The sequence below is a fragment of the Podarcis bocagei genome, assembly GCF_964188305.1.
Source record: "Podarcis bocagei genome assembly, chromosome: 14".
NCBI lineage: Eukaryota > Metazoa > Chordata > Lepidosauria > Squamata > Lacertidae > Podarcis > Podarcis bocagei.
In genome coordinates, this window is record NC_138139.1 from 15,483,643 (window position 1) to 15,497,568 (window position 13,926).

At 46.1% G+C, this 13,926-nt stretch overlaps 1 protein-coding gene across 1 annotated transcript in view; it reads right to left on the bottom strand.

Annotated features, from left to right (window-relative positions):
* HOMER2 (homer scaffold protein 2) overlaps positions 1-13,926 on the bottom strand; it is a 79,589-nt gene that overhangs the window by 4,198 nt on the left and 61,465 nt on the right. The window contains exons 4-7 of the mRNA XM_081170083.1: positions 13,534-13,626; positions 12,300-12,436; positions 8,858-9,014; positions 6,751-6,861 (exon numbers count right to left, since the gene is read on the bottom strand). Coding sequence (XP_081026209.1) covers positions 6,751-6,861; positions 8,858-9,014; positions 12,300-12,436; positions 13,534-13,626 — 498 coding nt within the window. The remainder of the gene's footprint in view (positions 1-6,750; positions 6,862-8,857; positions 9,015-12,299; positions 12,437-13,533; positions 13,627-13,926) is intronic.

Consider the following 13,926-nt stretch of genomic DNA (forward strand, 5'->3'; position numbering starts at 1 on the left):
CATTTTCATAACATTTTCTCTTAGATTGTAACACGCTGTAAACCTAATATCCTCCCTCCTTGATCCTTATTAACATACTGCTAGATGGGCATTTTATGTATTCTGTATTTTGCTTTCCCCCCCTTTTCTTTTCAGCCTTTGAATAGCTTTTATGAGTTGTATTTTATTTTTGTCAAGTTGCTTTGAGATTTTTTTTATTGTAAAGAACGATAAAGGAAACAACACACCCCAATTCAGATATCATCACCAAACTATGATGTGCATGTGTAAACACTTCAACACATGCTTCCTCTTTTACACTCTGTTTCACTTCCTGATTTGCACTGTACAAAGTTTGTCCCTAAAGCAGTATTGGAAACCAGCATTTAAACAAGATTTCCAGCCCTGCTTTGGAAGCAAGTTATAGTTTGTGCAAAACATAATTTATTGGACTTGGTTGTTATACGGAACTATAGGAACAGCTAGGAACAGCAACCATAAAGGGGAACTAGGGAGCATGGGAACACAAATCCTGTGTTGATGGTCAAATTTGGCCAGGCCACCTGAACCATACCTCTTGGAATTAAGGGGGCAGCAATTTGGAATTGCTATGGCTGCAGAATGAACTCATTTTGTGTACAAATAGGGTCTGTTCGATTTTCGCCCTTAATGTTCCCTATTGGCTCAAGGTGATGCAAACAATACGTATGCCAAAGCTCTTTTCAGGGATGATATTGCTAACACACTCAACAGTCAGGCTTGTTAAAAGAGCCCCAAGCACAAGGAAATTGTTTAGAGTGATGGATTTTGATGGATTTTAAGACATCTCCCAGGGACATGGGTGGCGCTGTGAGTTAAACCACAGAGCCTAGGACTTTCCGATCAGAAGGTTGGCGGTTCGAATCCCCGCGATGGGGTGAGCTCCTGTTGCCAACCTAGCAGTTCGAAAGCACGTCAAAGTGCAAGTAGATAAATAGGTACCACTCCGGCAGGAAGGCAAACGGTGTTTCTGTGCACTGCCCTGGTTCGCCAGAAGCGGCTTAGTCATCCTGGCCACATGACCCGGAAGCTGTACGCCGGCTCCCTCGGCCAATAAAGCAAGATGAGCGCCGCAACCCTAGAGTCCAGAGTCGACTGGACCTAATGGTCAAGGGTCCCTTTACCTTTACCTTTAAGACATCTCCCAGCAGCTTTTCCCAAAGAAAAAATGTCATGCTTTCTAACCCTGGCCCTTTGCGCTGGTAATAGCATTCACAAAGAGCAGTATTTTGTAACTTTCAGTACTCCCACTCAGCCGGAAAATGGGCTCATTAATATTACAGACTTCTTTCTCACTTGCTGTGGAGGGCTGCCCCAACTTCCAGGCTGTGTGCTCTTATTACACGAGCAGCCACAAAACAACCCAGACACAAGCTATTCTTGGCTTTGCAAGACAAGCCCAGTGTGCACTCTGCTCAGTGTGAAACTGCACGTAAGGAGCACCTTTGAAAACCTCATATTTAGAGGAACACTGGAAGGCCAAGGAAGAATGACAGAACAGCAAGGCAGATGTAAATATTTTAAATTTTAATTGCAACTTGGAAACCTTGGCAAGCAGCAGCAGCAAGATGTACGCCCCCCTACAGCATAGGAGAGTTGCCCCTTCCAAAAAGATGGTCATCGCTGTCCACTTAAGACAGTGAGGATAATTGGTTGAGGAAACTGGGGTCCTGGAATCAGTCCACACTCTTCCAAGCAGGTGGTGGGCACAAACAAAACTCACAGCATTGACAGTCAGTGGTGTACACCAAAACTGCAGCAGCTTGGACCCTTGGGTGCTGGAGGTGGAGAATTCCCTCCCCCAGCAATTCCCATTTTTGCATGTTTTGCAGAATGTCTGTCCAAGGATGAATCACCCCTACTATTCTGAGCCAGAAAAGTCTTTGTCACTTAATCACTTGCTGTAGGTCTCTGTTTATTACTACCTCAATCCATTTCCCCCCTTCCCACCTTGTGTAATATGAATTTTTATGTGTAGGTGTAACTGTGTGTGTGTGTGTGTGTGTGTGTGTGTTGATAATTTAATGAAGAACAAAATAGCTTGGATTCTTGGGAGTCAGATAAATGCTTAGGGTTGTGATAAAATAAAATAAAAATGAGTTGGTATGAGGGCAAAACGTTTTAACTTTCTAATATATGAATTATTCATTCTTGTGTAGCCGCCCCCTACACCCCCCTTTGTGCAGGGTCCACAGAGGAGAGCCTCTGATGAAGACCACAAGGCAGGGGTGGCCCAGGATGTTTTGCCACTAGAGGCGAAAACCCTGGCTGTGATCCCCACCTCCTGCCCCTCTTCCCACTGCCGCGTACTTGCCCCCTCCTGCTCGATCCTGCTGCTGTGCTCCTCTACCCCAGGTGAACTCGAAGAGGGTGAGCAGGAGGAAGACAGTGGCCCAGGAGCAAATAGAGGAGTCGCCACTTGAGCATGCTGCTGCAGCCTCCAGGGTTGTGGAGGTGGAAAGCACTGAGGAGCAATGAGTGCCTGGCAGTGGCAAGACCTGGGAGCCAACCACCAGGTGCCCAGCAGTGGCAAGAGTCAGAAGGTAGCAGCAGGGGCGCCAGCTCATAGCTGTCAACATTTCCCTTTTCTTAAAGGAAATTCCCTTATTCTGAATCGGATTCCTCGCAAGAAAAGGGAAAAGTTGACAGCTATGCGCGGCCAGCTCCACCTGTGCGGGGGGGGGAGCATGATGTTGTGGGGAGTGGTGGCACTGCTGCTGGTGGAGAGGTGACAGGAGGTGCAGCCCCAGCTATTAGCAGTGGCTTCTGCTCCTTCTCCTCTCAGGGTGATGCCCTCTCACAGCTTGCTTCAGACTGCTTCGTGGACTGCCTGCCTGTGTTGCAGGGTCTGGGCTGGTTTATAAGGTGGATGGGTGGTCCTTAAGGTTTCGTGGTACCAAGCTGAACTGAACCCAGAAACTAATTGGGGGTTTTGTGTGTGTGTGCAAATTCCAAAAAGGGACGCGGGTGGCGCTGTGGGTTAAACCACAGAACGTAGGACTTGCTGATCAGAAGGTCGCCGGTTCGAATCCCCGCAATGGGGTGAGCTCCTGTTGCTTGGTCCTTGCTCCTGCCAACCTAGCAGTTCGAAAGCACGTCAAAGTGCAAGTAGATAAATAGGTACCACTCTGGTGGGAACATAAACGGCATTTCTGTGCGTGGCTCTGGTTCGCCAGAAGTGGCTTAGTCATGCTGGCCACATGACCCGGAAGCTGTACGCCGGCTCCCTCGGCCAATAAAGCGAGATGAGCGTCGCAACCCCAGAGTCGGCCACAACTGGACCTAATGGTCAGAGGTCCCTTTACCTTTTACCTTTAAATTCCAAAACTAAACTCTATTTGTGTCTCTGCCTTGGCCCCATCAAGCCACCTTAATCCCTTATTCCAGTTCAATGAATATATGCATGCTACAACAAGAAGGTTTTTTTGTGTGTGTGTTTTGCGCTGTGTCACCATTATCCTAAGATGTCAATCTTCCTCCCAGCTGCAGCTGCTGAAAGCAGGAAGAGGCGGGTGGAGAAACAAGAAGGAATAGATCTGAGACAGCCCCAACAAGTTTTCCAGACAGCTGTTAATTCAGTAAAATGCAATTGTCTGTCAGGGACCAGGAGTCAGGTTCCTCTTCTGCAGGTGAGGAAGAGTCGAGTACTCTGAACAAGAAGGGGAAGGTCACACAGGGACAGCCTCAGAAGCGCTGCTTCCCAATGAGCCTGTACAGCCAGAGCCTCTCTGGTCTGAGGATGTGGCACTGTATCAGAGTTCTGGATTCCTAGAGTACAGGACAAGCACTGCCCTACCTTGCCTTGACTTGCCCCTAGCATGAGCCATGCCTTGCATCCAGCTTAGGCCTTGTTTCAGCACAGAAAAGGGTAATATCTTTTAGTACTGCTCTATTCTGCCTTGGTCAAGCCGCACCTGGAGTAAAGTAAAAGGTAAAGGACCCCTGGACAGTTAAGTCCAGTCAAAGGCGACTATGGGGTTGCGGTGCTTATCTCGCTTTCAGGCTGAGGGAGCCGGCGTTTGTCCACAGACAGCTTTCCGGGTCATGTGGCCCGCAGGACTAAACCACTTCTGGCACAACGGAACACCGTGACGGAAACCAGAGAGCATCGAAACAGCATTTACCTTCCCACTGCAGTGGTACCTATTTATCTACGTGCACTGGTGTGCTTTCAAAGTGCTAGGTTGGCAGGAGCTGGGACAGAGCAACGGGAGCTCACCCTGTTGCACGGATTCAAACTGCCAACCTTCTAATCGGCAAGCCCAAGAGGTTTAGACCACAGTGCCACCCGTGTCCCTGCTCTATTCTGTCTTGGTCAAGCCACACCTGGAATGCTGAGTCTAGTTCTGGGCACCACAGTTTAAGGACTGTAGAGTTGGAAGGGACCACAAGGGTCATCTAGTCGAAGAAGAAGAAGAAGAAGAAGAAGAAGAAGAAGAAGAAGAAGAAGAAGAAGAAGAAGAAGAAGGAGGGTTGTTTGGATTTGATATCCCACTTTATCATTACCCGAAGGAGTCTCAAAGTGGCTAACATTCTCCTTTCCCTTCATCCCCCACAATAAACACTCTGTGAGGTGAGTGGGACTGAGAGACTTCAAAGATGTGTGACTGGCCCAAGGTGACCCAGCAGCTGCATGTGGAGGAGCAGAGACGCAAACCCGGTTCACCAGATTACGAGGCCACCGCTCTTAACCACTACACCACACTGGCTCTCTATGCGCTACCAACTGATCTAGGATATTGACAAGGGGAAACATATGCAGAGGAGAGTGGCCAAGATGATAAAGTGGCTGGAAACCAAGCCTTATGAGGAACAGTTGAGGGAGTTGGGTATGTTTAGAAGAGAAGACTGAGAGGTGAAAGGATAGCCATCTTCAAATATCTAAAGGGCTGTCACATGGAAGATGGGGGAAGCTTGTTTTCTCCTGCTCCGGAGGGCAGAACCTGAACCAGTGGATTAAAATTACCAGGAAGGTGATTCCAACTAAACTTTAGGAAGAACTTTCTGATTGTAAGAATTACTTGACAGTGGAACAAACTGCCTCAGAAAGTGGTCAACTCTTCTTCATAGGAGGTTTTGAAGCAGCAGCTTGATGACCATCTTCTCAGGGATTCCTTACGTGTGATCCCTGTGTTGCAGGGGGTTGGCCCTTGGGATCCCTTCCAACTCTACAATTCTATGCTCCTTTTGTTTTGTCCCTTGTATTGAGCAGATGGAGTTGAAACCAAGCAGGAAATTTTGGTATAGACTTAATACAATGCGCAACAGCTTTCAAGAGATCTATACAAATGTCTTCCAACACTGGGTAACTGTTGGATTGGAATAGCTTGACAACTCTATGAGGTACGTTAGGCTGAGACACCAGTGACTGCCCCAAGACCACCCAGTGAGCTTCAAGGCCAAGTGGTGATTTGGTCTCCTGGGTACCTAGTTCGACACTCTAATCCAGAGAGCCAGTGTGGTGTAGTGGTTAAAAGCGGTGGACTCGTAATCTGGTGAACCAGGTTCAATTCCTCGCTCCTCCACATGCAGCTGCTGGGTGACCTTGGGCTAGTCACACTTCTCTGAAGTCTCTCAGCCTCACTCACCTCACAGAGTGTTTGTTGTGGGGGAGGAGGGGAAAGGAGAATGTTAGCCACTTTGAGACTCCTTAGGGTAGTTATAAAGTGGGATATTAAATCCAAACTAAGGCCCGGGGGCCGGATAAGGCCCGAGGGACTCATTTATCCAGCCCGCGGCGACCCCTGCCGCCCGCTCTTACCGGCGCTGTGCTGCTGCCCACTTCCAGGTCGGAGGAGCACTGGAAATAGCTTGTGAGCATGAGCAAGGGTTATTTGTACATGTGCGTTATTTCCGGTGCACATCTGGGTCCGAGGAGGCCCGTGCACATGCACACAAGCTATTTTCGGTGCTCCTCCAACCCAGAAGTGTGCTGGAAATAGTGTGTGCATGTGCTTCCCCGCCCTCCGCATGATCGGCACTGGAGACACTGGCCCGAGGCGCAGTAAGTTTGCTGACCCCTGCTCTAATCGCTGTATCACACTGTGTCTCTCTGGTTTCCTCTGCGTAGAAGAAAAACACCTTCCTCACACATTTCTCAAAGGACAAATCCCCAGGGTTCTTTGGAGGAAGCTTGCAGTATACGCGTACCTTAAGAAGGGTACCAACCATCACTTCTACCTGCCCCTGTGCAGTGGCGTAGCGTGGGTTGTCAGCACCCGGGGCAAGGCAAGTAATTTGCGCCCCCTAACCCGTGGATTTGCGCCCCCTAACCCCCAGATGTTGCGCCTGGTGCGGCCGGCCCCCCCTGCACCCCCCACGCTACGCCACTGCCCCTGTGGGTTATCTAACCCTTCCAGCTTCCCCAGGAGTGCTCAGCTTGCTAACTTAGAAAACAAAAACCATTCTACCCAACTTAAAAATTTGTCCAGCTTTTGTTACTGCATTAAAACAGAACACACACACACAAAAATGAGAATAAGGTCCCAAGGTAAAACAGACAGAGCACAAAAGCCTAATGTTTTGCTAGGAACCCATGGCATTTTCCGGAGCATCAGTCATGTCGTTGTGCCCAAAGCCTCCAGGGCTTGCTCAGCTTCTAAAGTAATCTGCATTAGGGTTTTTTATGTTTTTGTTTCACAAGTACTGTGGAAGCGGACTGATTCCCCAAAGATGTTGTGGCTGCATGTCCGCAGTTTTAAGCACTTCATTACCATTCTTTGTTTTACATACCAGCTCCTTGTCTTGCAGCTCCGTTTCCAATTCCTGCAGGCGCCTGCTCAGCTGCGCATTTCGTTCTCTCTCCTTATCTATTTCATTGCACTGCTCTTCCAGTTCGTCAATCTTAAAGAAGGGTTGAAAGGAGCCAGTCTGAGTTCCCAATCCACTACAAATACTTATCATTTGCTTTTCACGTTTTTAAATAATGGAAACGTTGCAGGAAAATTAGGAGATAGCAGCAGGTTGCTGAAGGGGCTGGGGAAGGCCTAGAGCAGAGTTTTTACCAAACTTGGGTCTCCAGCTGTTTTTTGGACTACAGTTCCCATCATCCCTGACCAAGCTAGGGATGATGAGAGTTGTAGTCCAAAAACAGCTAGAGACTAATTTAAAGCACTTGTTTGTTAAGGGTTGCTAGAAATTGTAACTCTGAGGGATAAACTACAACACCCAGAATTCTTTGAGGGAAACAGTGTTCTTTGAATGTACTTTGGAGGGAGAAGCAAAAAGGCTGCAACCACAGCAAAAAGGCTTGTGTATAGGCCAGCTTATGAAGCCAAGATGCAATCATCCAAATGCAGCCAGTGTGTTCAAGGTACAGGTCCTTATGAAGGAAAAAAGAACTCATTTCTGCATAGTTCTCCCAGCACTGAGCAAAGCTGCCTTTCCCCACAAATCAAGTTCAGTGTTGTGGGATTCTTGCTACAAGTAGCATTGATGGAAACCAAAAAACCCTGCTGTCAATAAACTTCTGCCAGGAGTGTGTGAGTCTATTGCCGTATTTTTTGCTCTATAAGACTCACTTTTTCTCTCCTGAAAAGTAAGGGGAAATGTGTGTGCGTCTTATGGAGCGAATGCAGGCTGCGCAGCTATCCCAGAAGCCAGAACAGGAAGAGGGGTCGCTGCTTTCGCTGCGCAGTGATCCCTCTTGCTGTTCTGGCTTCTGAGATTCAGAATATTTTTTTCTCTCCTCCAAGAACTAGGTGCGTCTTATGGTCTGGTGCGTCTCATAGAGCGAAAAATACGGTAACAGTGAAATACTGCACCATATTATTTAGTGGCAGTGCACACTACTATTCCTGGACTGCTCCAAAGTTTACACCTTTTTGTTATTCTCCCCTGACATTTACATCCGGTACATCTAATATTGGACAAAGCAGTTTTTAGTAGACAGGAATGATTGTTCCTTGACCTCTCCCTCCAGCAATTTCTGGACTATCCCAGGGCAACTCAGCACAGCTAGGTACGCATGAAGGAGCACCAGGATTTCTATATTGCCTAAAATGCATTTTAAGTTCTCAAATTTAATTTTTGCAAGTTGCCAATGCAAGTTGCCAATGCAGTGAAGTAAATGGATCTACCTCCAAGGTGTGTTATGGACCAGGATCCATAGGCTAGCTATTAAGTATAGATACTAAAATATTCATCCCGGAGTAAGAACCAATTTATTTGCTACCACAAATGCTTAAGACCCCTGTTCTTCTCACAGAGCTATACAGTGGACACTCCGGATACGAATGAAATTCGTTCCGGGGGTCTGTCCGCAACCCGAAAAGTCCATTGGCAGAAGCGCCACTTCTGCACATGCACACGGCGCAATTGAGTGCTTCAGCCCATGCACGTGCGTGGCACTTCTGGGTTTGTCGCATTCGTAACCCGAAAGTTACGTATCCAGAGCGGTACGTAACTAGAGGCTCCACTGTAGTTCCCTGAATGGTTTAACAATAAACCTCTCTTCCCAAGGAACCCTAAGAACCCTGCAGTTCTTGTCCAATACTCCAATCCAGAGATGGTGGCTCTCAGGTCCATGGGCTCCTCCTTTGGACATGACCCCTCCTCAATCCACACCCCTGACTAGCTGCTGCTGCTGCTGCTGGAGCAACATCTTAGCTCTCCTCTTCTGGAACCTTCGCCCTGAGCCCTGCCCGGAGCTGTCCAGGGTACCATTGAAGCTTTGCCTCTGTAAATTGCCCAAACCATCATTCAGAAGAGAAGGTTTCCCAAAAGGAAATGCAGCCCTCAGGGTTGGAGAAGTTTCCTCACTCCTCATCTAAACACTGGCATGTTTTCTGACTAATAAAATTAGTAAAGCACCACCGTTTCAATTTGCTGCATTCAATACCTTGCTCCTAAGTTGATCGTTCTCATCTTTGCAAATGGAAAACTGCTTCTTCCAGTGTTCTATGCTGGCTGCAGATTCTTGGAGTGCAGAAGTCAGTCTGGCATTGCTCTCCCTAAGACTGTGCAGTTCCGTTTCCCATTTCTTTACATTGGAGGAGCTAAAAGAAAGAGAGGGGGTGGGGAATCACACAAACATTGGAGATTTCTCTATAGTTTTTTCGATAGACCAGATAAGAGGCACTCATTATGTGGCATATAAAACATCTCAGGACCTGGGAGGGGGAAAGTAGTTTGAAATATACATAATCCTGATTAACAGGGATGGATTAAGCATTTTTTAATCACACACACATATTCCAGTTCTCTCTCTCTCTCTCTCTCTCTCTCTCTCTCTCTCTCTCACTCACACACACACACACACACACACACAATCATTCAAGTTTACTACAATACAACAGCTCTGTTCATGGTATAATAACTTCATATTTGGTGAATATTACTCATATTCATATTTATTGTTACAGCAGGTCAAATAAAAAACTTTATACCTCATGAATTGTGTGCCTTATTATGCTAATCTTCTACAAACCTATTCCAGTTCTGCAAAAAGACTGTATTTTTTTGTCTCCCTTCTTGCATCCTTATATAACTCGTAAGCTCTGTCATTATGAAATATCCATACTTTCTCAATTCCCACTGTCACCTTGTAAATTTATATCCATTTGCTATGTCCAGCCTTCCAAGCATATTCCCAAACTGCAAACGTAACTGGATTACTCAAACCCATTTATTTTGGGCAGTCGTGGAACCAGGGAGTTTCCTAAAGAGAAAACACGTGCCATTTTGGCTGCTTTCACACGGGCAATTTACTGGACTGGCCACACTTTGCACACCTACTTTGTGGCGGCAGGGTGCTAGAGTAAATGGCCTTTACGCTCTTCTTTTGTTCTTAATACTAGAAAATCTCTCTCATGGAAGTCTTTTGTTCTTAATACTAGAAAATCTCTCTCATGGAAGGCTGACTGTTAAACACCTCTCTCGTCAATATCATAAATACATCTGAGGGCGTAACAGTGTCCAAGAACAGTATCGGTATTGTTTTAAATCCTTCCAGCAGGACAAATACATGTGGCGTGGCGAAACTTCTCTTATCCTCTTTAAACAGCATAAAGGTATAAAGCCTCTTAGCGAAACAAAACAAGGCACACGAAGTGACCCAAAAGCTTCTCTCTGTCTCTCTCTCTCATGCACAGAGCACTATTTGTATTGCTCTAGTATTGGTGGATCACAATAGACCTCCTACTTATTTGATTTTGGCTTCCAACAGGTTTGACCATGTTTGGGTGGGCCTGGGTTTAAAAGGGCAGGGGAGGAGATTGCCACATGGGGAACCTCCAGATGTTCCCAGCTCCCAACTCGCATCAGTCTCAGCAAGGATGGGCAGTGGCCAGGATTGTGGGAACTGGAGTTCAACAACATTGCGCACCACTGTAGGGAATGTTTAAGTTAGAGCATGGAGTTGAAAGGAGCATGGACTAGAAGCGGCCGCCGAGACCACATAACACCAGTCCTGAAAGACCTACATTGGCTCCTAGTACGTTTCCGGGCACAATTCGAAGTGTTGGTGCTGACCTTTAAAGCCCTAAACGGCCTCGGTCCTGTATACCTGAACGCCCTCCCACCAGATGTCAAAGAGAAAAACAACTAGCAGACTTTTAGAAGACATCTGAAGGCAGCCCTGTTTAGGGAAGCTTTTAATGTTTGACAGACTACTGTATTTTAATATTTTATTGGAAGCCGCCCAGAGTGGCTGGGGAAACCCAGCCAGATGGGCGGGGTATAAATAATAAATTATTATTATTATTATTATTATTATTATTATTATTATGGAGTGAGCCAGTGTGATGTAGTGGTTAGGGGATTGGACTGGGACCTGGGAGACCAGGGTTCAAATCTCCACACAGCCAAAAAGCTCTATGGTTGACCTTTGACCAGTCATAATCTCTCAGCCTAACCCATTTCACAGGGTTACTGTGAGGATGAAACAGAGAGAGAAGAGAACCTCATGTGTCACCTCAAGCTCCTTGAAGGAAAAGTAGGATAACTGACAGTTGGAATGGTGGTGGGATTTTATTTTATTTTTCAGCTGACAATTTGAAAAACAAGAGGGTGGTAATAGGTTTAAGAAGTTACTAGTTCTATGCTTAGAGGGCTTGGACACTTACCCTGATACCTATATTAACACAGTGCTGCTACCACAGTAATAATGTGGCACGACTTTATCCAAACATGTTTGTAAGACATGCTTGTATTATGTGAATTGCAGAGCTAAGTTTATAACACGTCAGTTACTGGTGTCCAGAACAGAAAATGACCAATCCACTTAAGAAATAGGCAATATCATAATATAAACCATATAAAAAAGCAAGTTGTAGCAGATTTAAAAGAGCAGCCTGTTAAAAACATAATTAAATTAAAAATTGATTAAAACACAGCGAAGCAGGAAAAAACAATCAGCTCGGTGGGCCAAACACCTGTTTAAATAAAGAGGTTTTTTGCCTTCTGGTAGAAGAATGTCAACAAGAGAACTAGACGAGTTATCTCATCAGGGAGTTTCAAAGTCAAATCAGAGCCCCCCAACCCCCATAGGATAAAGTTAGCTCTCAACTCCTGCTTGCTATCTAACCACACATTTAAAGCAAATGACGTCCCACAAAGAAACTTGGGAACTCTGTGTTGTTGAGGGTGTTGGGAATTGTAGTTCTGTGAGGGGAAACTACAGTTCCCATGCTTTAAATGTGGTGTGGATTTGCCCTAAGAAATGGCTGTTGGTGCTAATTGGGACACACAGGGTGGAAAGCAGGGAGGACCAACAGTAGGGGGAGCCAGAGTGCAGCCACTTCCCTGACTGTTTGTAAGTACAGTGGTGCCTCGCAAGACGAAATTAATCTGTTCCGCGAGTCTCTTTGTCTAGCGGTTTATTCGTCTTGCAAAGCAACCCTATTAGTGGCTTAGCGGATTAGCGCTATTAGTGGTTTAGCGGCTATTAAAGGCTTAGCGGATTAGCAGCTAAAAGGCTATTAGCGGTTTAGAAAAAGGGGGGGCGAAAAAAAATCGGAACACTCGCAAGACGTTTTCGTCTTGCAAAGCAAGCCCATAGGGAAAATCGTCTTGCGAAGCAGCTCAAAGAAGGAAAACCCTTTCGTCTAGCGGGTTTTCCGTCTTGCGAGGCATTTGTCTTACGGGGCACCACTGTAGGCAGTGACTGGCTGAGGGCAGACTGAGGTTCTTTGGGCAGCACTCCATTCACCCTAATAGCCCAGCCCCCACTTTTAGTACAAAAGAAGTACTCTCCCACTAAAAAGCATGGGCACTTCTTTTGGCCTGGGAACACAGGGACCAACAAATAGTCAACAATAATGTAGTCATGAAAGCAGCTTCACCTCTGGGCTAAGGCAAGTTTCAGTTTGTCATTCTCTGTTTTCAGTTGTGCATCTGAGGGACCATGTGACGCCTTCTCATCGTCCGTTCCATTGACGCTGGACGCCCGAGTAGAACACGGAGTTTCGCGGCCTGATTCCTGCACAACGCATTCCGCAAACCAAAAAAATTGTTACGATAAAGGCCTGCTGCTTCTCAACGTGCTACAACGCAGAACCCCCGCAGGCGCCCCCACCATCTTCCGAACGACCCAGAGGGAACACCTTCTGCAAGAAAGGATGGTCATTGTATTTCAGAGGGCGGGTCAACGCAATCGGATCACTTGGAAAAATTGTTCCTGGACTGTATCACCTCAGCTTTGAATGCTATTGGAAAATTATCCGTACGCAAAGATTTTCAAGCCAGGCTGGGAAATGGCTAGGCCCAAATTCTTCTCCTTAAGATGCAACAATTTCTATTTCAGGGGCAGGCCGAAGGTAGATTTGGATCTACTGGTAGATTTCTAAGTGATTTGCAGTAGATTTCAAAATGTCTCTGCCTACCAATGCTTTAACAAGTTCAAGTAAAAATTGAAGTAAAAAAAAAAATCTATCATGGCTGGTCTTGTGTTAATTGCTTCTCTCTTAACATCAGTGTCCCTTGCTTGTCAAATGAGAGTACTAATTGGCTGCCATATGTCTTCATTCAGCGATGTGGGCCAGTTTTGGAGGGTTGTGTTAGAAGCACTGATGCCTGGAAACTTACAGGTAGATTTGTATGCATTCCAGTGTGCAGGCAAAACTGGCTTCACCATTTTGTGACTGGCTCTCGCTTGCAGACCTTAACATTCTAGGAAAACAGAAAAAAAGATCCCTCACCTCTGAATTCTCCCTGCTATGAGTGCAAATGAAGGGAGCTCTGGAGATGCCTTTTTTAAGGATACCGTGCCAAACATGTGACTCTCTTTACCTAAGGTCAGAAGTCGTACAGTCCAGGAACAGCTTTCTCAGCTCATCCGCTGTATGTGGCATCTGCCATCAGCCTGCGCCATTAGGCATCAAGGAAGCAAGCAGATCCACCAAAAGCAATTGCCAAGAATCATTTTCGTTGCTACTGTTAAAATACTTTACTTCTTTGCTAACGCTCACCTGAAGCTGACCCTGGGTAGCATTTTCAACTGCTCTTCTCTTTCACAAAATCCATTTTCAAATCAACGAGATCATGTTCCCATATTCCACATTCAGATAAACCACTTACTTGGGAATGATTGCTAGAAGTCTCTGTTTTTTCTTGAGACCGGTCTCTTGCCAGTCTGGCAGCTTCTTTCACCTCTTGAAATTTCTCTGCAAACTGAGCATAAACACATAAGCAAAGTGTTACATTAGGACAGCCGCAAATAACAGCTTACTCTAACTGATTTTAAATTAGCCTGCATGAATTATGAAGGTCCATAGAGCAGGCGTGTCCAATTTTCAAGAGACTGCGATCTACTCCACTATAAAATAACTGGCAGTGATCTACCAAAGTTGTTGAGCTTTTATTTAAAAATATATATATTTGGGGTGGGGGTGGGGTTTCCATGATCTACTGAAATCTACAACATACCCCCCATGATCTACCAGTAGATCATTATCTACCTGCTGGACGTCC